General features: G+C 38.6%; 1 protein-coding gene across 1 annotated transcript; it reads left to right on the top strand.

Annotated features, from left to right (window-relative positions):
* Positions 1 to 4109: 4109 nt before the first annotated feature.
* On the top strand, positions 4110 to 23425 carry LOC143553563 (translocon at the outer membrane of chloroplasts 64-like). The gene is made up of 13 exons (XM_077043563.1): positions 4110 to 4364; positions 5503 to 5655; positions 5741 to 5865; positions 5958 to 6083; positions 7633 to 7815; positions 8128 to 8272; positions 8998 to 9166; positions 9317 to 9451; positions 22239 to 22439; positions 22575 to 22702; positions 22771 to 22822; positions 22973 to 23042; positions 23172 to 23425. The coding sequence occupies exons 1-13, from the start codon at positions 4159 to 4161 to the stop codon at positions 23252 to 23254; spliced, it is 1776 nt and encodes a 591-aa protein (XP_076899678.1). The 5' UTR covers positions 4110 to 4158; the 3' UTR covers positions 23255 to 23425.
* Positions 23426 to 24227: the final 802 nt, after the last annotated feature.

The raw sequence follows: 24227 nt of genomic DNA, 5'->3' as shown, positions 1-24227 counted from the left end.
TTTTCATATTTCGCTTTCAGTATTCTCCAGCATGTAATAATAACAATCCCGTGAAACACCTCCTCACATTTTCTAATCTTAATTTACTTATGAAGGTCTAACATATCTCTAACTATAAACCTAAATATAGGAGGGACTTTACACCACCGAATTATATGTTCCCACACCACTGCCATGACCAAACAACCTATGGTAATTTGATCTGCCGACTAATCTCCCAAATCGCATAGAACACATCGACTATCCTCTGCTGGTATATTCTTTCTAACGAGGGCCACATTCGTCGGGAGTCTATTCATTTTTGCTCTCCATGCATGTATATTGCATTTCGCCAGAACCCATTTACTCCATCTCATAATTTAAGTGTTGTTAAAATCTTTCTTTTTTCTTGACAACCTTTTCATCAAACTCAGCGAAAACTCCTCCTCCTTTTTTCCCAGCAACCGCCACTGATCCGCCCCCCTTTTCCACTCAGTCGGACACACAATCTGGAAGCATTTCTCCTATTCCCATCTTTCTTGCTCCAATCTAGGTTGTCTCAACCATTCTCATTCCCGGACGTAAGACCACCCTTGCTTCCAAAACCTGTCGCTCACTTTATAAAACTTGTTTTTTTGTTTCTAGTTTGTATAAATTGGGGCAAACATCCTTTAATCTTGAATTCCCGACCCAAATATCTAACCAGAAACTAAGCTTCTAACCATCTCCCATAACTCCTTTTGTCATATCTCCCATTTTACTACCATCAATTTTAGTTACTTGCATGAAGCGTGAGAAAGATTTGTGACCACTAAAAAAACCCAAAAGCACTTCCCGCATGAATACCAAAAGCATAACAACACGAACACTCTTTGAAATTGCAAGGCCAACTCATTGTCTTGACTATTCTTCAATTTGATCTAATAATCATACAAAGTCTCTATATTTTTCTTTGAATAGTTAATTAGCCACATCTCTGATGAACTTCTTTCAGCTCCTTTCCCCAACATAGTTACAGCTTCCCCAGTACGTTCATCGTAATGCCACCATTGAAATTCACCATGAAAGTCTTGTTCCATAACCTTCAGTGGGATCTTCTTCATAACACAAGGAGCTTTAACTTTTAGAATAATCATCTGCCAGCCATAGTAATTTGTAAGGGCTAAGTTGGTGGCAAAAGCAATGAATTATATCTTATTCCCCACATGGAAGCTCCAGAGACACGACACTTGTCAAGTTGCAGGTAAGGGGGATGCGCGCACCTTAAGGCTCCTCGCTATGGGGCGCGGAAGGGGGAGAAACGGGGCGCCGAGGGCGTGGAACACCGCAGCGGGGCGCCGTCAGTGGGGGCGCGGAAGGGGGAATGGTGGTTGTGACTATGGGTACGGTGAGGCTCTCTCTCTCTCCTCTCTCACATACACATCTATATATATATATATGTGTGACAAAATAGCAAAACTAGTCCTTTATGTTTGCACGTGTTTTCAGTGGTTGTTCTTTCGCAAACTAAATGGCATAATACATCCATTTTGTTAAAAAATTCTATCACGTTAGGTCCTTTAGCTCTAACCCAGTTAAATTTTTTCGTTAAATATAGTCATGTGCAAAGCACATGAGGGTATCTTGGTCATTTTACTCTTGAAAAATTAAAATCAAATAATATTAAATATATATATATACACACACACCCTCTCTCTTTCTCTCTCTCCTTCCTTCCCGGCACCACCCACCACCACACCACGACCACCACTTTCTTCTTTCTTTCCCCCCTTCCTTTTTCAAATCTGCCACTACACACAGCCACCGTTATCATCGTTTTCGCGACTACACACCATCAGCACAATTATCGTCACTTCACCGTCTGCTGTCTATCGGAGAAAGAAACCCTAAACTTGCGAGTGTTGGTGGCGGCAGTATTGTAGGCAAACTTTTTCAGATAACCTAAATATCGAATTTTAAGGTTCTTAAACTTAGCTCATTCTCAAAATAAAATTGGGGATCTGACCTAAATCACATCACATCCAAAGTCAGACCAAATCGAATATGAGTGACCAAATCAGAGATGGCAGTTAACGAAAACTCCGAGCATCTTCTTCATATCCTTAATTTCGTCGGTGCCTCGTTCGATGAAACCAGAACCCGATTACAACTTCAAATCGCCACAGATTTTCTTCCTTAGTTGGGTTTTCCAGCGATAATGAAGAAAAAGATCCAGAAGTACATATAACAACACAATCGACCTTCTCATTTATGGTCGGAGGTCACGGTTTGGTCGGAGACAGGGTTGGCGGCTGACATATCTCTGGAGGAGAAAACCCTAATTTTGAAGTGAAAATGAAGTTGGTTTAACATGTTGTGTGGTTTTAAATATTTTTTTTATTTCTTATTATTAAATAAGTTTGTGAATGACAAAAATACCCTCATGTGCACTGCACATGACTATATTTAACGAAAAATTAAACTGGGTTAGAGCCAAAGGACCTAACGTGATAGAATTTTTTAACAAAAGGGATGTTTTCTGCCATTTAGTTTGCGAAAGGACAACCACTGAAAAACGTGCAAACATAAAGGACTAATTTTGCTATTTTGTCTATATATATATATTGGGGGTGCCCAAGGGGCATTAAACCATAGCGGGGCGGGCTTTGATGCCCCATTTTCTACGTGGCGATGACGTGACGTTGACGTGGCACGGTGGAGGGGCTTCGATGCCCCCCACCATAGTGGATAGCCTAAAAATATTTAATTTAATGTTATTCACACGTTAAAATCCGAGCGCCCCCATAAAATTTTGCAATCGTCCCTCTTGAACTTTCAAAACCTATTGTCTTCCTAGGTCCGCCACTAGTAGGGGTGTTCACGGTCCGGTTTTCGTGGTGTTTTGGTCAAACCGTGAACCAAACCGTTGATACGGTTTTTGATTTTTGTAAACCAAAACCGAACCGTAGAACTTCTAAACCGAACCGAACCAAACCGTTAGTAACGGTTTGGTTCCAGTTTGGTTTCGCGGTTTGGGCTTGTTGGATTTTTATACAAGATGTCCAAATTAATGCATAATATATTTTAGTAATGTTGTCATATGTTTGTATAATTTAACAAGCATAAACAAGTCATTAAGAAATAAACAAAACATGAGATGAAGCCACAAACTATCAATTAGAAAACCTATGAATTTGGGCCCAGCCCATCTTTTTTTTAGCCATTATTGTTCAGTTTAACAATACATATCTTATATACTTTATATTAATTATGTATAGTAATAAATTTGAACATATATATGCATATAAAATATAAATATTTATAAATTTAAAATAATTAATCCACACGGTCTGGTCCGGATTTATACGGTTTGTTTTCGTTGTAAACCGTAAACCAAACCGTTCGCTACGGTTTGAATTTTTTGAAACCAACCGACCGATGGTTAATGAAAAAACCAACCATGAAACCAAACCGATGAACGATTTGGGCGGTTTCACGGTTTCGAACCAAACCATGAACACCCCTAGCCACTAGTTGCAGGCTAAATTAACCTGCAAGTCCATCAGTTGATATCAGCTTACAACCTAGTTCAACGGACCACAAAAAACATTGCTCTCCCCTTGATTCACTCGGAAATCGTACCTAGCCTCTCATCCATAACCTAGCCTGAAGCTCTCAAGCGACTGATCATGACCAAATTATTGAGTAGGTCAGAAAAAGTAAGTACCCCGGAAAAACATTTCTTCGTACGCACCGTAGATCATTTTCTTTATATAGAAGTGTACGCTTCCACGTATCTTATGTTTACCAGTTTACCAGATTTGCATTGATTTTTTAGTAACAAGAATTTTACTTTAACCCATACCGATTCTAACTCAAATCAAAATAATCTTTTTTAAACTAGCCCGTTCTAACCCAACCAGACAGTTCTACTAGGTCTAAAAAAGAAAAAGTAAAATGTAGCTCATTTTCACACATATGTATATTTTTTCTATTTTAACTTGAATCAATCCCCAAAAGTAGTCCCCAAAGCTTAAAACCCTTCTCGTTTATCATTATACCCTCTACTCACCTCTTCTTCTGTTATCCTCTTTTATATTAAACCACTTAAACCAATTCTCCACGAAACTTGAACCGTTTTTGTGTAGAATCCGCCATCCATCTATCTATCTTATTATTTACTGGTGAAGCAAAGCAAAGATGACATTTGCATCAGCGCCTAATCTGTGGGTGTTGCTTGGCCTGAGTCTAGCCGGAATACTGTTGATGACGAAAAAGCTTAAAAAGGCCGTCAAAGCCGATTTCGGAGCCTTCGTTGAGAAGCTTCAGATTCTTCCTCCGCCGCAACCGGCTCCGCCTAAAGCACCGCATCCGCTCACCGGCCTCACCTTTGCCGTATCCGACTTGTATGCCTTATTATTATTATTATTATTATTATTATTATTAACTGGACACCAACAGCTTTTGCTTATTGATTGTTACTGTTATCGTTAACCTAGCTTCTGGTGATATTTGTGAAACCTACTAGTGTTTTGTGTTAGACCTAATATGAATTTATATCAGAATTGGTTAACTAATTAGGTTTTTGTGGAGTTTTTTTGGTTTATTTTGGTGTGCTGCTTCTTTAACTTGAAAATCGATACAAATATATTAATTATGGACATAGCACGGTTCGGTTTGGTAATTTGCCACAGTTAAATTAATCAGTCGGTTTTTGGTTAATCGATTCAGTTTATGCGGTTATATTTTTTTCGTTTTCGGTTCAGTTCGGTTAATTTTCGGTTAATAACCGAAGTCAAATTTGGCTTAAATTTTTACTTAAAAGTACATGAAATGGATGCATAAAAACATGAAATGAATGTATAAATACATGAAATAGAAATATGTTTATACATGAAATGGTGGGATAAAACATGAAATGGAGGTATAAAAGCTGGAGTTATATGAAAATATGAATGGTTCGGTTCGGTTAACCAAAGGTACAAAAAATAACAGAATAGTGACTGTTATTCTATTGGATGCATGACCTGTATATGTAGACTTGTTATTTGTATTGGATTTCTGTTATAGGTAAAATATGGTAAGCATGATGTGGAACAGTAGTGTGTAGGAACAGTGGAGATACTGATGTTAAATTTGTAGTCGGCTGACAAAAAGTGAAGGTTAAAAACCAGTCAAGATGCTGTGTAATTATAAGATTATTGTTGAAATAGTCATAAATTTAGAAATTTTATTTGGCATATAAAAAATTTAGAAGTTTAAGACAAAAAGTGTTCCAGTCAATGTGATCGACCACTTTTTACCCTTGGCAATCATGTGTTTTGACCCAACGCCCAACCTATTGGCTAGTTCTTTTGCTGCCACATCAGCTCTTTCTTTTCGTTCATAAAAAAGACTCCTAGCGGTTTAGTCGTTTCAGTTTCATGTGGTTATAAGAAACAATATGCTAATATTTGGGCATAGGATGCAACAGGTCATATTATAAGCTTATGTTAGTATTTTAGTTTTATTCTTCATGCAATTGTAAATTGTAATCTTTTGCAGATTTGATATCAACGGGTTTGTTACCGGGTTTGGTAATCCAGATTGGCAAAGGACACATGAAGCCGCTTCACAAACATCTGCTGTTGTTTCAGCTCTTGTAGACGGAGGTGCAACATGTGTTGGAAAAACTGTGGTGGATGACATGTCATTTGGGTTAGTTATTGTGAATTGTTTACCTATTTGTTACATCTGAATTTATGTTTTTAAACCCATATTTTTTGTGGCATGTGTTTTACAGTATAAGTGGAGAAAATAGACATTATGGTACACCTACCAATGTTGTTGCTCCTGCAAGGATACCAGGAGGGTCATGTAGTGGAGCAGCCGTTGCTGTTGCTGCAAAACTTGTTGATTTTTCTTTGGGTATGATTTGAAACAAAGATTTTGTTTTAAGCGATTTATGGTATTATTTTTCAAGGGTCCGTGCACTTATTGGCTCTAACCATTTGTTAAAGGTGTTGACACTGTTGGTGGGATCAGGCAACCGGCCGGATATGGTGGTGTTTTTGGATTTCGTCCATCATATGGTGCTGTTTCTCATTTGGGCGTTATTCCTGTCTCGACAAGTTTTGACACTGTTGGTATGAACTCTCTGATTATTCCTACATATGCACATAATGTTTATATGTACCTTCAACATGTTCTTGAGCCTGTCATTATCATAGCCACACTCTTATACACACAACACACACACATATAGGGAGAGGCTCATTACAGAAGACTAATTGTTGTGAGGACAAAAAGAACAAACCTAAATCATTTATTTGTTTTTATTTTTTATCAATGATTCATTTTTAGAACCTTCTACCTCTTACATATAAATGTCTATGAAAAATACACAAAACACCATAAAGCTAATTTATATGTATTTTCTTTTTCGCTTATAAAAGTTTTCCTATGTAAGCGTAGAAAATATACCTACACTTGTGTAGGCTCTATTAGTAAGCGGATTTTGTTTTTGTATTTGTATTTGTTTAGAATATTAAAAAGAGATGAACAAACATTACATTTTAACCATTTTCTTGTATTTTAAAGATTGAAAAAGTGTGATCTATTTTTTTTTTTTTGTTCTTGCAAGAAAAATGTCTTATGTGTAGAACCTTCCCACATACATACATACATACACACCACACACGTGCGTGCACACACGCAGAGACGTATATATTTCATTTTCACACGCTGCATACTGTACATTTTAATTGTTATATGATATGTGTGGTGATGTCTTGAAACTGACATTTTTTTGCTACCTTCAAATTAGAATTGTATTGTGAGAATTGAAAATTTATATGTTTTGTCCGTTTCAATATATTCAGTATTTAAGGGTATGTTTGGTACGGGTAATGGAATAGATGAGGGAATGGAATGGACGTGGTAATGGAATGGAGAAAGGAATGAAATGGATCATTACCATTCCATTGTCATGTTTGGTTTCCATATAAGAATGGAATGATTAATCACTTTATCATTATTAATATTTTTATTAGTAATAATAATAAAAAATAAATAAATAATATTAATAATAAATGAATATTCATAATAAGTATTTTTAGGACCTCGTGCTGCAACGAGATCGTTAAACTGTATATGCGTTGTGAAATGTTAACTCATCTAATTTAAAAATAAAATATAGTGATAATGTAGTAATAGTTCTAATATAATAATAGTTATATTATAATATACAAAACGATAATGATAATATAATACTATAATTAGAAAATAATAATAATAATAATATAATTATAATTTTACAATAGTAATAATGATGTTGACTTTTTGACTTTTTCATTCCTTGAAGGAATGAAAAAAAAAACACCCATACCCAAAGGAATGAAAATCCTAAAAATGGAAGGAGTTTCATTCCATTTGGAATGATCCATTCCATTCATGCATGGTAACCAAACATGTTTTTTTCCATTCCTTTGGAATGGCTTATTACATTCCACCTTCCATTCCTCCATAACAAACACTACCTAAGTAACTAGTGATAAAATGGCCAAAAAGGATACTTTTATACGTCTTTATAACATTTAAATTAAAAATTTGACATCTTTTTCAACATTTGTAACATTATTTATTATGTATTAATATCTGTAAATTTTATCTCTAACTTACACAAATTGCTCTCAGGATGGTTTGCCACGGATCCCAGTATATTGCATCGTGTAGGACAAGTGCTGCTACAAGGATCATTTACAGGCCAAAGGAACCCTAGGAATGTTATTATTGCTGATGACTTTTTTCAACTATCAAAAGTTCCTATCAATCGGTTGACCCAGGTGGTAATCAGGTCAACTGAAAATCTATTTGGAAGTATGTTCATTCTCTTATTTTATTATCTTCAATATATGTTTTTCTTCCTCTTCCATCTAATAATTATAGCAATCCGGGTTAGCTTTTGATCGTTAATCGTTCAAGTGGGTGACATAAAAAAAATTAACCATCAAAATAATCGATGTCTGAATCACATCTAATACATGACTTATTTATTGAAAATTGGTAAAAGGATTGTTTTAGGCCAACCCAATCTGATCTTAGAAAGTTACACATTTTGACTTGAATCTGTTTTGATCTGTTACACAGCTTGCTTATTTTTAATACACGTACCATTTTTGGGTTGTGCAGAGCAAGTTTTGAAGCATGAGATACTGAGTGATTACATTGCTTCGAGAGTTCCAAGCCTGAAAACACTTGATTATAACAAGTCAAATGGTGATGCTAAATTTTCGTCTCTAAAGTCACTTGCTAACATTATGCACCTACTAAGGAGGTAATGTAAATTTAGTACTGCTCTGCAAGTTTTGGTTTTGTTAGTTCTAGCTGTAAGTTCATCTAGTATTTAAAAAAAAAAATTTATGTTCATCATTTTCTTTCATTTGACAATTTTGTCAGCGTTGTAGAGTTAGTTTTGCATGCAAGAGTTCTGCATGGGTTTTGAAGAACAAAAAATATTTATTAGGATTTGAATATTTGATATTAGTCGGTATTACTACATCTTAAATTATGTACGAATCATGTAGATTTAGGTTGTTTTGTGTAAGAAGTTACTGCATCAGATATAATTACATAAACTATACTATTCATCTAATTCTTTGAATAAATCAATTTGATTCATTTTAGTTCTAGCAAAGTTTTTAAGGCTTCCAATCTGAGCCACACACACAACTTCACCCACCTCTGTTATATCTAAAAAAAGAAATTTTCCATTTTAATTATTTCTAGTGAAGTGTTGAATGATAGTGCTGAATTAGAAAGCTATATGCATATAATAAAATATATCACGTACAATAACAAACAAAATTCGAAATGGAAAAAGTAACTAACTAATAAATATGACATAAGAACACAAAACTGACAAAAAGTATTAAAAAAGCCAATTAAAACGGCGATAATGAACTGAACTTGCAATTTATAAGTGTAAATTTGAATCATAAATGATGCAAGTATGCAACAAACGGATTCATTGAAATTATTGATAGAAATCTTTGAACGCAGGCATGAATTTAGCCATAATCACTCTGATTGGATTAATACGGTGAAGCCAACTTTAGACCCTCTTATATCAGCTCAAGTACAAGAAAGACCAGAGTTATCGGACAAGGATATTGAAAGTTTCATAGCTGTTAAAAATGAGTTGCGTGCAGCTCTAAATGCCCTTTTGAAGGTATCTTCTACTTGGTTATTTTGGCTTTGTTTTATTATATGAATGAATCATTCTTACTGTGATTGATTTATATAATAATAACAGATGCTCTTTTGACTGATTTTAATGTTATGCATTGGTATTGGTTGGATAATACATACTTGTGGGTAGGATGATGGAGTTCTTGTGATCCCGACAGTTTCTAGTTCTCCTCCTAAACTTGGTGCTAAGGAGCTTTCATCACAAGACTATCTTCTGACTGAATTTTCGCTCACGGCTTTAGCAAGTGTATCAGGTTGCTGTCAGGTCAAACTCTCTCTCTCTCTCTCTCTCTCTCTCACACACACACACACACACACACAAACACACACACACACGCACACACACATATGCAAACACACAAACAATGTCAAAATGATAAGGGAATGTGTTCATGTTAGTAGGGGTGTAACTGAGCAGAGCCCAGGTTCATCTAGGCTAGTAGTCTCGTGCAGTCGTGCTTAGATAGTTTAACTTAGAAGAGCTTGAGCTTGAATTCGGTTCATTTTGAGCTTTATTAGCTTTGCTCGTGAGTAGTATTTAAGTTCAAGCTTGGCTCGCTTATTTTATTTATTATATACTTGTCGATAATAAGAATTATTTTATTCATGTAGATATGTGTGTGTGTGTCTGTGTGTGTGTGTGATATGCATGTATGATTGTATGTGTGTATGTATGTAGGTAGGCAGGTAAATGTTAAATAGTTGTATAAAATTATATTATAAAAAATAGACTCGATTAGGCTCACTATCCAGCTCAGGCTCGATAACTGAAGCTCGTGCTCTCACTTATTTTTCAAACAAGCTTATTTTTAGGCTTGAGCTTGTTTAAGCTCGTCCCAATTCATTTATTTTTTTGTTCTTATTTCTAACTAGGGTTTATAGCTTCTTAATTTGTTCCTGCATAAACTACTTGTACAGCTCTCTTAGTTGCACCTAGAGGTCTTTTCTGAATGTATGTATTCCAGTATCTTATTTTTGTAGGTTCCCAGCCGGATCTACACGGAATATCTCGTTCTACATAGGTGCGGAATCCCTACGTAAGACGTTACGAGCGTAGAAGACGATACGAGCTAACACGATCGAACACACGTTACAATAAACAAAGACACGTTATATTGCAACTGGAAACACGTGATACAGTGATCACTGATTACACAAACTCTCTGACTCGTTACAACTCGATTAACAACGAAATACTCAACTCAGCCGTAACATAGCTGATTATATAGGCGACAACTTTGCCTAGCATGTTCAGGCGAAGTTGTCCCTAACTTCGCTTGTTTCACAAGTTCGCCTATATCAAGCGAACTTGTGAGAACTTCGCTTACATACATAACACAAATCCAACTAACACGATTACAGACGCTTGACACTGAACTACTGACATCATGCACCAACAGACTCCCTTGGCAGTAGCTTCATATCTCTATCTTCAAGCACGTGTCTCGTAATCTTCAAAAATCTTGCGTCTTTCATCTTCAAGCATGAACTCCTTCGCGTACACAAACCGAAACAACTCTTTGATATTTCCTCGCTTCTTCTTTCCAAGCAGGAATATAAAATATCTTCTTCTCATTCAGCACCTGCAAATCAGCTTGAGACAAGTTCACTAGATGCATCGGATCATAAACTCTCAGCAGCTCTTGTTCATCTTCATCCTCCATTACTGCCTCAGCTGTTTCACAATCTACATACCACCACTTCAGATCTTTGAGCACATCCTTGAGCATTTGTTTCATCGGCACTTCTTTCAAACACTGGATCGGCTTATACTTCATGATCATCCAAGGCTTGCCATTTGCTCTCATCCCTCTATCTTTATCTTCAATAAGTTTTCCTTTCTGTGGTTTCAACAGCTCGAACTTCTTCTCTTTTATACTTTCCTTCCAAACAATCTTCCCAATGACTCCAGCCATGTTATCATCACTCCTGTTTATTAACCACAATCTGGCTAAGTCCTTCACTTCACATTCTGGCAATGTATTCAACGATCTCAACAGCCTTTTGAAGTACTGAACACCATCATACCTCTTAATCACAAAGAGCCTCAACTGCTCATCATATATCCAGCATATAATCCCCTTTCTCGATTCAACATAACCTCTAATGTTGTAACTTTTCTTGAACATAGTAGGGACCGCCGGTTTCTTCGTTTTTACAAACCACTGAGCATAGCCTTCTTTCCATCTTGGCTGTTCTTCCCATTCCGTCTCATCACTTCCCATATCTTTACTCATATCTGCCTTATCAACATCCGGAATCTCATGCTCAATATTCTCCTCTACAATCTCTCCCTCTTCAATCTCACTATTAATAACAATCTCAGCACCAATCTTCTCTATCTCTTCAACTGGTAATACATCATCATCACCTATAAACTCATCATCCATCTCCTCAACATCCACGACCACCACCTCATCACCTGTACCGCCCGCTGCACTTGTTGACTCCCCCTGAGATGTGGAAGTCCCAAGAGCTTGTTCAGTTCTTGGCAACTCTCCACCTGCACTTTCGATGCATTGGGATCATCGTCTCGATCATTTCGCTTCTTAGTCCTCAGCTCATCTCCCCCTGAGATGCCAAGAACTCCTTCAAAGCATCAATGATTTTGCCATGTTCTATCAGCAGGGACGACTGTATCTGATTCTCTGTAACTAGGCGCTGAATAGCATGGGTCTGGATAAGATTCACCCTTGATTGTTTTGCCACGACCCGTTCAAGTGCTGCTATTCGTTCAGAGTCTGATAGCATGGGTTTGATTTCGATGCAACCCTATCAGACTTTGAACGAATAGCAGCACTTGAACGGGTCGTGGCAAAACAATCAAGGGTGAATCTTATCCAGACCCATGCTATTCAGCGCCTAGTTACAGAGAATCAGATACAGTCGTCCCTGCTGATAGAACATGGCAAAATCATTGATGCTTTGAAGGAGTTCTTGGCATCTCAGGGGGAGATGAGCTGAGGACTAAGAAGCGAAATGATCGAGACGATGATCCCAATGCATCGAAAGTGCAGGTGGAGAGTTGCCAAGAACTGAACAAGCTCTTGGGACTTCCACATCTCAGGGGGAGTCAACAAGTGCAGCGGGCGGTACAGGTGATGAGGTGGTGGTCGTGGATGTTGAGGAGATGGATGATGAGTTTATAGTTGATGATGATGTATTACCAGTTGAAGAGATAGAGAAGATTGGTGCTGAGATTGTTATTGATAGTGAGATTGAAGAGGGAGAGATTGTAGAGGAGAATATTGAGCATGAGATTCCGGATGTTGATAAGGCAGATATGAGTAAAGATATGGGAAGTGATGAGACGGAATGGGAAGAACAGCCAAGATGGAAAGAAGGCTATGCTCAGTGGTTTGTAAAAACGAAGAAACCGGCGGTCCCTACTATGTTCAAGAAAAGTTACAACATTAGAGGTTATGCTGAATCGAGAAAGGGGATTATATGCTGGATATATGATGAGCAGTTGAGGCTCTTTGTGATTAAGAGGTATGATGGTGTTCAGTACTTCAAAAGGCTGTTGAGATCGTTGAATACATTGCCAGAATGTGAAGTGAAGGACTTAGCCAGATTGTGGTTAATAAACAGGAGTGATGATAACATGGCTGGAGTCATTGGGAAGATTGTTTGGAAGGAAAGTATAAAAGAGAAGAAGTTCGAGCTGTTGAAACCACAGAAAGGATGGAGAATGAAGATGAACAAGAGCTGCTGAGAGTGTATGATCCAATGCACTTGGTGAATTTGTCTCAAGCTGATCTGCAGGTGCTAAACGAGAAAAAGATATTTTATATTCCTGCTTGGAAAGAATAAGCGAGGAAATATCAAAGAGTTGTTTCGGTTTGTGTACGCGAAGGAGTTCATGCTTGAAGATGAAAGACGCAAGATTGTTGAAGATTACGAGACACGTGTTTGAAGATAGAAAGATGAAGCTACTGCCAAGGGGGAGTCTGTTGGTACATGATGTCAGTAGTTCAGTGTCAAGTGTCTGTAATCATGTTAGTTGGATTTGTGTTATGTATGTAAGCGAAGTTCTCACAAGTTCGCTTGATATAGGCGAACTTGTGGAACAAGCGAAGTTAGGGACAACGTCGCCTGAACATGCTAGGCGAAGTTGTCGCCTATATAATCAGCTAGGTTACGGCTGAGTTAATTAATCATTGTTAATCGAGTTTACGAGTTTTTGTAATCAGTGATCATTGTATCACGTGTTTCCAGTTGCAATACAACGTGTCTTTGTTTATTGTAACGTGTGTTCGATCGTGTTAGCTCGTATCGTCTTCTACGCTCGTAACGTCTTACGTAGGGATTCCGTACCTACGTAGAACGAGATATTCCGTGTAGATCCGGCTGGGAACCTACAATTGGTATCAGAGCATTTGCTCGTGATTGTGTGGTTCGGAATTATCACGCGGGTGTAGAAATCGTTCCGTTTGACTATTCGCGGGACGAGTTTACCGAGTTTTTGTGTCCTACTCACCTCCCACCATCATAAACAACCCATAACACCTTCGCATACCTCGCAAAATCCAGAAATCAAACCTGCAAAATCATCAGGCGAAGTTGCCGTCACTGTTTGTAGGGTTTAGGCGAAGATGTAAGGTTAAGTGAAGTTATCCACAACTTGAATGAGCACACCTGTGTTTACACAAGCATTAAAGATACATGCATAATTAACGAATGCTTGTACATCTGCTTCATCAGCCAGATTGAACCAAAGAACTATCAAATGGCTCTCAAGGACAACTCGTGGGTCGAAGCCATGTAGGAAGAGTTAGCCCAGTTCAAAAAGATGGAGGTATGGAACTTGGTTGCAAAACCGAAGAATGTGCATGCGATTGGCACCAAATGGGTTTTTAAATGCAAGAGAGATGAGAAAGGGATTATTATCAGGAACAAGGTGAGGCTGGTTGTAAAAGGTTTTAATCAGCAAGAGGGGATTGACTACAATGAGGTGTTTGCTCCTGTGGCGAGATTGGAAGCCATTCGATTGTTTTTGGCATTTGCTGCACACAAGGAGATGAAGGTATTTCAGTTAGACGTGAAGAGTGCGTTCCTTAACGGTAAAGTCGATGAGGTTGTGTACGTTGAGCAACCTCCGGGTTTTCCTGACCCAGACTTTCCTGATCACGTATACAAGCTAAGTAAAGCACTGTATGGGCTAAATCAGGCCCCTCGTGCCTGGTACTCAACACTATCCGATTACTTGCTTGAGAATGAGTTTGAAAGGGGAAAGATTGATAGCACACTGTTCTTTAAGAGAAAAGGGAGCGACTTTCTTCTGGTGCAAGTCTACGTGGACGACATCATCTTTGCTGCATCAAAAGTCGCTATGTGTCAGAAGTTTGAGGCCGTCATGAAAAAGAGGTTTGAAATGAGTGCTATGGGTGAACTAACTTTCTTTTTAGGACTGCAGGTTGATCAGAAGAAAGATGAGATGTTCATTCATCAGACCAAGTATGTCCATGATGTTCTCAAACGCTTCAAGATGGAGGACAGCACTCCATTTGATACTCCAGTCTGCGTCAACCATAAATTGGGTGCTGATTCAGACAACGATGCAGACGTGGACCCAACCCAATATCGGGCAATAATAGGTTCTTTAATGTACTTAACTGCTTTTAGACCTGATATTATGTTTGCAGTTTGTCTTTGTGCACGCTTTCAGGCAAACCTAAAGAAATCTCACTTGAAGGGTGCGAAGAGGATATTGCGCTATCTCAAAGGCAAACCTAAGCTGGGGTTGTCGTACACGAGAGGAGGAGACTTGGAGTTGGTCGCCTACACGGATTCTGATTATGGAGGATGCAATCAGAGTCGGAAGTCAACAACAGGTGGTTGTCAGTTTCTTGGAGGCAGATTAGTGTCATGGCAGTGCAAGAAGCAGACCTCAGTCGCCATTTCAACCTGTGAAACAGAATACATGGCAGCATCAAACTGCTGCTCCCAGGTTCTTTGGATACAACAGCAATTGCGCAATTATGGTCTGAATTTCACTCATACTCCTATTTGCATTGATAACACTGCTGCTATCTCAGTAACTAACAATCCCGTAAAGCATAGCAAAACTAAACATATTGACATCCGTCATCATTTTATACGGGATTGTGCTGAGAAGAAATTGATTGTGCTCGAAAAGGTTGATACGTTAGATAATTTCGCTGACTTGTTTACTAAAGCGTTTGACAAAACTCGTTTTCAAAACCTTGTTGAGCTGAATGGGATGATCAATCCCGAGTAACCGAGTCACTATCGCTTAGAATTATGTCGGTTGCCTCAGTTTGAAGGACATATCTTCGGATATGTTTGGTCCTCATTTTTACGTGTAGACTATGAGGATAGCCATTAACCAGACGACTGAAAGTGACCGGGGCGGTTTATGATGTGTTTTTATTCCTTCGCTGAAAATTAGTCGATCATACTTAGTTAGAAGGACACATACTTGTATGTGGTCGGTCCAGCTGATCCATTGGATCTTCAGGATAGCCGTTTACCTGAAAACTTCAATTTGATCGGGGCGATAGAACTTAAAATTTTTTTTTAGGGAGATGAAATTATTTTTCAAGTCTACTACTTCGTAAGAAGTTCCTTTACTATGTTTAACAGAAAATTGATCCAACCTTGGAAAGTGATAGATATACTGATTCTGTGTGCTTAATTAGTGAAGTTATTAGGCCTAAAAGACTTTAGAACAGTCATTGTATGTCATGGTAGCTTCTTATGGTGCGTAAAAGTAGAAGTGATACTAACTAAATCTCCTCGATTTTACGTGGAAACTCCTTAAGAGTTGTGTATGTTTCCATATATATCTTTCCGAATGATAGGCAGAAAAGCGATTACCCAGTCATACACGAGCCCGTGAGTGTTCTGATTCCCGTGAAGATAGCGTGACAAGAAACTGCAGTGATCCAGATTCGGGACTTGCAGTTGTTTACTACTCTGAAGTTGTGTAAATACTTAAAAAAAAAGGTGTGTTATTGAGACATTCTAGAGTTCATAATGTTCATACTTCTCAATCAAGATGTAAGAAAGAGAACGGGATGAAAAGTCTAAAGATCGAAGAGTACTTACTATTTAATCAGACACTACGGGTCGAGGTCAACTCGGGGTGACTTGGGGAAAGCCAAATACGCTTTGAGAATAGATAGGAGGCATCATAATCTTTGAGTTGTTGCGCATTTAAGTTTTGAGCTTAATTGAACCTAACCCGTATCACAGAATCGATGAAAACCTTTTTAAGTTATTTACCTGCTTACAACCTGTTTCTTTATGTCATAATACAGCTGAACACGGATCTGTGTGACAGTCACGTAATTAGTATGATTCCTGTTCGGATCTCTTCTAAAACATGGTAGTCCCTGTCGAGACTGAAATTTGATCCCGTGTACTTTATTGTTAAAATTTTTCTACTTATGTAGTTGTATGATTTTATACCTGGTTACTTGGTCTTGATCGTATCATTTAATTCTTTAAAGGATGTTTTTTTAAAACTTAATTGCAAATTGTTCAAATTATAGGGGTTTGTTTTGTAAAATATCGGCGAAGTTGTCCCTAACTTCGCCTGCCATAGGCGAAGTTATCCATAACTTCGCCGGTATAACTCTGACCCTATATAAAGAAGTTTTAAGGTCAAACTGTTCATTATTTTCATAAACCGGCGAACTTATCTTCTGAAACCCTAAGCGAACTTATATCTCGACTATTGCAGTCGTCCCTGCTGATAGAACATGGCAAAATCGTTGATGCTTTGAATGAGTTCTTGGCATCTCAGGGGGAGACGAGCTGTAAGGGCGATGAGCTGAGGACTAAGAAGCGTAATGATCGAGACGATGATCCCAATGCATCGAAAGGTGCAGGTGGAGAGTTGCCAAGAATTGAACTAGCTCTTGGAACTTCCACATCTCAGGGGGAGTCAACAAGTGCAGCGGGCGGTACAGGTGATGAGGTGGTGGTCGTGGATGTTGAGGAGATGGATGATGAGTTTATAGGTGATGATGATGTATTACCAGTTGAAGAGATAGAAAAGATTGGTGCTGAGATTGTTATTGATAGTGAGATTGTAGAGGAGAATATTGAGCATGAGATTCCGGATGTTGATAAGGCAGATATGAGTAAAGATATGGGAAGTGATGAGACGGAATGGGAAGAGCAGCCAAGATGGAAAGAAGGCTATGCTCAGTGGTTTGTAAAAACGAAGAAACCGGCGGTCCCTACTATGTTCAAGAAAAGTTACAACATTAGAGGTTATGCTGAATCGAGAAAGGGGATTATATGCTGGATATATGATGAGCAGTTTGTTGGGTTATGAAGGCCTTTGGGCCGGTTTTATTAGGAGGCCCAGTTTTGGTTCCTAATTATGTTTAACCCTAATATTGTTTATTATATATATCCCATCATGTAATTGTAATCTTTGTTCTGAGCTAATAAGAAAACCTAGTTGCAGCCCGTGGACGTAGGTCCCCTCGCGGGGACCGAACCACGTTAAATTCTTGTGTCGTTTATATTTTCGTTTATGCGTGTTTATCGTTGTGCATGTGTGTGCTGTTTCGCTTCCGCGCGCCGCTTTGTTCCTAACAAGTGGCATCAGAGCTTTGGCTTGTTGGACACACGGTTCGTTGCACTGGTAACGATTTCGCAGAAGGTTTTGGTTAGAATCTGTTTTTTGGTGATTAGGGTTGGGTAGGTCCGTCACCGTGAATAACTCTTGGAGATCGCAGGGTTAATTTCTGGTTCGTGTTCATCAGTGATCGACAGTCAAGATTGATGGCTGTCAGGCTGAGTTAGGGTTTGACTATTTATTATCAACCGTAAATTAGGGAACCGGGTTTTGTGAAGACCATTTAGGTTCGGGTTCAGATTTGTTTGCAAGAGATTAGTCTGAGGTAACTTTATATAGTTTATTTACAGTTAGTTGATTTATCGGTTATTGCAAGAGCAAATCGGTTTATTTGGCAGTGTTCTGTTGAACAATCGTCAAGTTTAGGCCCGTGCCCTTGTTGTGTCTGTTCACTGTTTTCGATTTGTTCTCGTTTGTTATTGTTATAACTGAAGACGAGGTGGTTATGATCGGAATGTTGACGGTTATGGATTTTGGTTGATTGGTTTGTCATGTGAACTTGGATATAGTACTGGTGATGGATAAACTTGGAGAAAATGGAACCAGCGGGTGTGCTGGTGACGGCATAAGTGAAAAAAAAATGAGGTTAGTGGCAAGTCATGTAAACTATTGCTCGTTTGGATGATCTTTCGGTTAGGGTTTGAGTTAACTGATTGTGTGTTCGGTCATAGAACCCTTGGTACCGCTTGATTTCATGAAAGTTCTACTGTTGTTATAGCTGTTTGCCTGTTAGCTGGTTCGAAACTGTGATTATTACTTCTTGTTCGTTTGGAATTGTGAAGTTATATCTTGTTTGGTGGTGATCAGTGGTACACCATTTGAGAGGTTCATAATCTCGTGTTGGGTAAAGTTATTTGCCGGGATAGTACGAGTGGGGTTCATCTCATGGAGTGTTGGTGTGGCATGGGTTGGGATAACAGAGACAGTGGGAGCTGGGCATAGTCGACTTGGTAGGTTGCGTAGAGGTGAGACATTTAAGGGTCGATGTCGAAAGGTTTGGAATTCTGCTTTTGAGAATGTATCTGGGGTTGATGCATTGGGACTCAGTGAAGGCGGTGACGACTCTTGGGTTCAAGATTATGGTATGCTTTATTTCTTGTTACTCACTTCAGTGAAGCATTGTTGAATCTTTTAGTTAAAGACTTTGGAAGATACGGTCTCTGTATCGTCGGAAGAAGTGAACCAACTTTCGAGTTATAAAGTCTTGTCTCGCTGAATCAGGTAGAGCTAAGGGGTTTCAGTTTGCAGACATGAAGCCTGGAGCCACAGTGATGTTAGCTTGAGCGTATTCGGAGGTCTGAACATGTTCGGGTTTTGGTAACAGTGGGAGCACGCGGTGTGTTCTAGGTTTGTTTCCAAAGGGACGTTGAGTTCGGAAGACTGGGAAATCCGAATGTGAAAATCTCTCCTGGTATAGTCTGCTGATTTTTTGGAGAGTGATTATCCTCTGGAAGTCTTTGGAGCCGGTAGTGTGAGTAAGTGAGGGCCGGTTAAGATTGAGGATGAGTCATTGGCGAGTTTTGTCATGGCTGGGTCTGGGATGACCGGATTGGAGTTCTCGGGAGCTTCAATAGGCCTTTCAGGTAACTGATGAGAAGGGCAGATGCAACCAGGGTGTGGATTGGTAGAAATCTTAGTTTGTTCCTAGAGAACTGGAGGCTTGGAGAACTTCTTTTGTTGAAGTTTTAGCTTGTTCTTGGAACTGGAGGCTTGGTAGATTTCTATTACTGAAGATTACTAGAGTTACTGGATGGATGAGATTGTTATATTTACTTGGATGGCAGGCTGGAATTTATCGCAAGGCCTTCAAGTGGGAGATTGTTGGGTTATGAAGGCCTTTGGGCCGGTTTTATTAGGAGGCCCAGTTTTGGTTCCTAATTATGTTTAACCCTAATATTGTTTATTATATATATCCCATCATGTAATTGTAATCTTTGTTCTGAGCTAATAAGAAAACCTAGTTGCAGCCCGTGGACGTAGGTCCCCTCGCGGGGACCGAACCACGTTAAATTCTTGTGTCGTTTATATTTTCGTTTATGCGTGTTTATCGTTGTGCATGTGTGTGCTGTTTCGCTTCCGCGCGCCGCTTTGTTCCTAACACAGTTGAGGCTCTTTGTGATTAAGAGGTATGATGGTGTTCAGTACTTCAAAAGGCTGTTGAGATCGTTGAATACATTGCCAGAATGTGAAGTGAAGGACTTAGCCAGATTGGGATTAATAAACAGGAGTGATGATAACATGGCTGGAGTCATTGGGAAGATTGTTTGAAAGGAAAGTATAAAAGAGAAGAAGTTCGAGCTGTTGAAACCACAGAAAGAAAAACTTATTGAAGATAAAGATAGAGGGATGAGAGCAGATGGCAAGCCTTGGATGATCATGAAGTATAAGCCGATCCGGTGTTTGAAAGAAGTGCCGATGAAACAAATGCCCAAGGATGTGCTCAAAGATCTGAAATGGTGGTATGTAGATTGTGAAACAGCTGAGGCAGTAATAGAGGATGAAGATGAACAAGAGCTGCTGAGAGTTTATGATCCGATGCATCTAGTGAACTTGTTTCAAGCTGATCTGCAGGTGCTGAATGAGAAGAAGATATTTTATATTCCTGCTTAGAAAGAAGAAGCGAGGAAATAACAAAGAGTTGTTTCGGTTTGTGTACGCGAAGGAGTTCATGCTTAAAGATGAAAGACGCAAGATTGTTGAAGATTACGAGACACGTGCTTGAAGATAGAGATATGAAGCTACTGCCAATGGGGAGTCTGTTGGTGCATGATGTCAGTAGTTCAGTGTCAAGCGTCTGTAATCGTGTTAGTTGGATTTGTGTTATGTATGTAAGCGAAGTTCTCACAAGTTCGCTTGATATAGGCGAACTTGTGGAACAAGCGAAGTTAGAAACAACTTCGCCTGAACATGCTAGGCGAAGTTGTCGCCTATATAATCAGCTATGTTATGGCTGAGTTGAGTATTTCGTTGTTAATCGAGTTGTAACGAGTCAGAGAGTTTGTGTAATCAGTAATCATTGTATCTTTGTTTATTGTAACGTGTGTTCGATCGTGTTAGCTCGTATCGTCTTCTACGCTCGTAACGTCTTACGTAGGGATTCCGCACCTACGTAGAACGAGATATTCCGTGTAGATCCGGCTGGGAACCTACAATTTGTATCAGAGCATTTGCTCGTGATTGTGTGGTTCGGGATTATCACGCGGGTGTAGAAATCGTTCCGTTTGACTATTCGCGGGACGAGTTTACCGAGTTTTTGTGTCCTTCTTACCTCCTACCATCATAAACAACCCATAACACCTTCGTATACCTCGCAAAATCCAGAAATCAAACCTGCAAAATCATCGTGTTTATCAGGCGAAGTTGCCGTCACTGTTTGTAGGGTTTAGGCGAAGATATAAGGTTAAGCGAAGTTATCCACAACTTCGTGATACATTGTTTAAGGTTAACCTTATTAAACTGTCGTGTAAAGTTTAATATTCGGCGAAGTTGTAGATAACTTCGCTTGAGATAAGCGAACTTGTGAAGTAGGCGAAGTTCTGGATAACTTCGCTTGAGATAAACGAACTTGAGAGGTAGGCGAAGTTGTGGATAACTTTGCTTAACCTTATATCTTCGCCTAAACCCTACAAACAGTGACGGCAACTTCGCCTGATGAACACGATGATTTTGCAGGTTTGATTTCTGGATTTTGCGAGGTATGCGAAGGTGTTATGGGTTATTTATGATGGTGGGAGGTGAGTAGGACACAAAAACTCGGTAAACTCGTCCCGCGGGGCGCGTGATAATCCCGAACCACACAATCACGAGCAAATGCTCTGATACCAATTGTAGGTTCCCAGCCGGATCTACACGGAATATCTCGTTCTACGTAGGTGCGGAATCCCTACGTAAGACGTTACGAGCGTAGAAGACGATACGAGCTAACACGATCGAACACACGTTACAATAAACAAAGACACGTTGTATTGCAACTGGAAACACGTGATACAATGATCACTGATTACAAAAACTCGTAAACTCGTTACAACTCGATTAACAATGAATAATTAACTCAGCTGTAACCTAGCTGATTATATAGGCGACAACTTCGCCTAGCATGTTCAGGCGAAGTTGTCCCTAACTTCGCTTGTTCCACAAGTTCGCCTATATCAAGCGAACTTGTGAGAACTTCGCTTACATACATAACACAAATCCAACTAACACGATTACAGACACTTGATACTGAACTACTGACATCATGCACCAACAATTTTTATTATTTTTCTTAAAACCAAATGCCTCATGCATTCGAAGCTCCCAACTCACGCCTTTGATTTTTAATAGATATAATTTGATGTTATGTATATGGCATTGGTTGTATTTGGGGCTGTTGTGAAAATTGTTCAGTTGATGAGCTCAATAAGTTGATTATTGTGGTATTGTCACTTTAATGCAGGTTGTAGTACCATTAGGATTGTATGATAATTACCCTGTCTCGGTGTCATTGTTGGCAAAACACGGGAGTGATCGTTTTCTATTGGATACACTTCAAACCATGCATGCATCTCTGCTACAAAAGTTAGCTGATGAAGCTGGAAAGTCAAAATCGCCCAATGATATCAGCAAGGAAGCCGCTGCTGAAACCGCCAAAGAAAAGGTAACCGACACTGTTGAATGATTCACACTTGTTGTGTAATAGATATTCAATGATATTTTTAGTATATCATCAGTAATTAATTCTTTATATAGTATATGGATATATAATTCATGGTTTTATTTTGTGAACCAATAGGGTAACGCTGCTTTCAAGGTAAAAAATTGGCCGAAGGCGATTGTGTTTTATACCGAGGCCATCAAACTCAATAGTAACACTGCAACTTATTTTAATAACCGAGCTGCAGCATATTTGGAACTGAGAAGGTATTATTCTCTTTGCATTTTGCAAAAGATAAGCTGTTAGTTTTCTGACATTTTGTATTTGCATTCAGTTTCAAGCTAGCTGAAGAAGACTGTACCAAAGCTATCAATCTTGATAAAAAGGTAAAAGTTCTCATTTGTAAAAAAACGAAATAGCAGGCCGTTTATTATTTAGTTTTGGTAATGCAATATGATATAATCACTTTCAGAACATAAAACCAAGTTTGCAGAGTTTTGTATATACCAATTTGAGTTGGATTTGTTAATTTTCAGAATGTGAAGGCGTACTTAAGAAGAGGAACTGCACGGGAGATGCTTGGATTCTACAAAGAAGCGATTGAAGGTAGACTTTGTTTGCTTTTTAATTTAATTTGACTTAGTATCAACCGAAGTAGTTTAACTTTTAAAACCATCATGAAAATGATCAAAAATAACAGAAAATGGTATGATAAAAGATGTTGGTTTGTATCAGATTTTAGGTACGCGCTTGTTCTAGAGCCAACCAACAAAAGAGCAGCGATGTCTGCTGACAGGCTAACGAAATGGTTTCTATAGAACACGAGATGCTTGCTGGCAGGGTTTTGAATGGAAATGGAATGGAAGGGAGCGAACGATGTAATATGATAGGTCAATTTTGATTCAGGAATACAAACTCAGATGTGATCGGTTTTGTTACCTTTTTATGTGCTTTATGTATTTGAAAAACCTTTTGTTAATTCATTCAAATTTTTACTTAGTTTGCTGCATGTGTTCTTTGTTAGCAACATGTTCAACAAGCAACTCAAGATGTCACATCATCATACTTTTTAACATTTTACTGTCATCGCATTGCCTGTGCCTCACCTCTGTTGTCGCCACCACCAATTTTTACACCACCGCCATAGGTGCCCTTCTCTTGCCACCATACTCATTGCCACAGTTCTAGCATTGTTACTACTGCCACTACCAGTGCTGCAAGCATCACTCTTACCTCCACCACACCTCATTGTCATCACCGCGTCGCAAAGTTGCAACAATCGCTACTGATCTTTGCTGTCACAACCTTTGCTCCCACCACTCTCACTATAGGTTGGTGACGGCGGCAGATGGTATGGCGGCAGATGGTATGTGATAGTCACCATAATAGATTCATATTCTTTTGTGATTGTTATCATTCGGATGTGTTACAAAATAAATATCTTTCTTATATATTTGTTTAATATTATAGTTAAAAAAGTTTATTTACTATAATTTGGAATATGCAACCAAAGTACAGTAGAAACTCTATAAAATAATACATTTGGGACCACCAAAATTTATTAATTAAAAGAGTTATTAATTAATCGATAAATTAATAATTATTAATTTATATATTAATATTTTATTAATTTATAGTAAAATGTTCTGATTCACCCAGAAGAAAATGTAGTTGCACAGTTGTTGACTGATGAAGAAATTATTGAAAGCGTTATTGGAATTAATAAAGATGATATCGATGAAGAAGATGATGAAAGTTCTACAATGGAGCCCCTTCGCGAAATGAAGCTAT

The sequence above is a fragment of the Bidens hawaiensis genome, unplaced genomic scaffold (assembly GCF_021521415.1).
Source record: "Bidens hawaiensis isolate Kalapana, Puna unplaced genomic scaffold, B.hawaiensis_p1.1 tig00000055_1, whole genome shotgun sequence".
Lineage (NCBI taxonomy): Eukaryota > Viridiplantae > Streptophyta > Magnoliopsida > Asterales > Asteraceae > Bidens > Bidens hawaiensis.
This window is presented reverse-complemented; position numbering and strand designations above follow the sequence as displayed.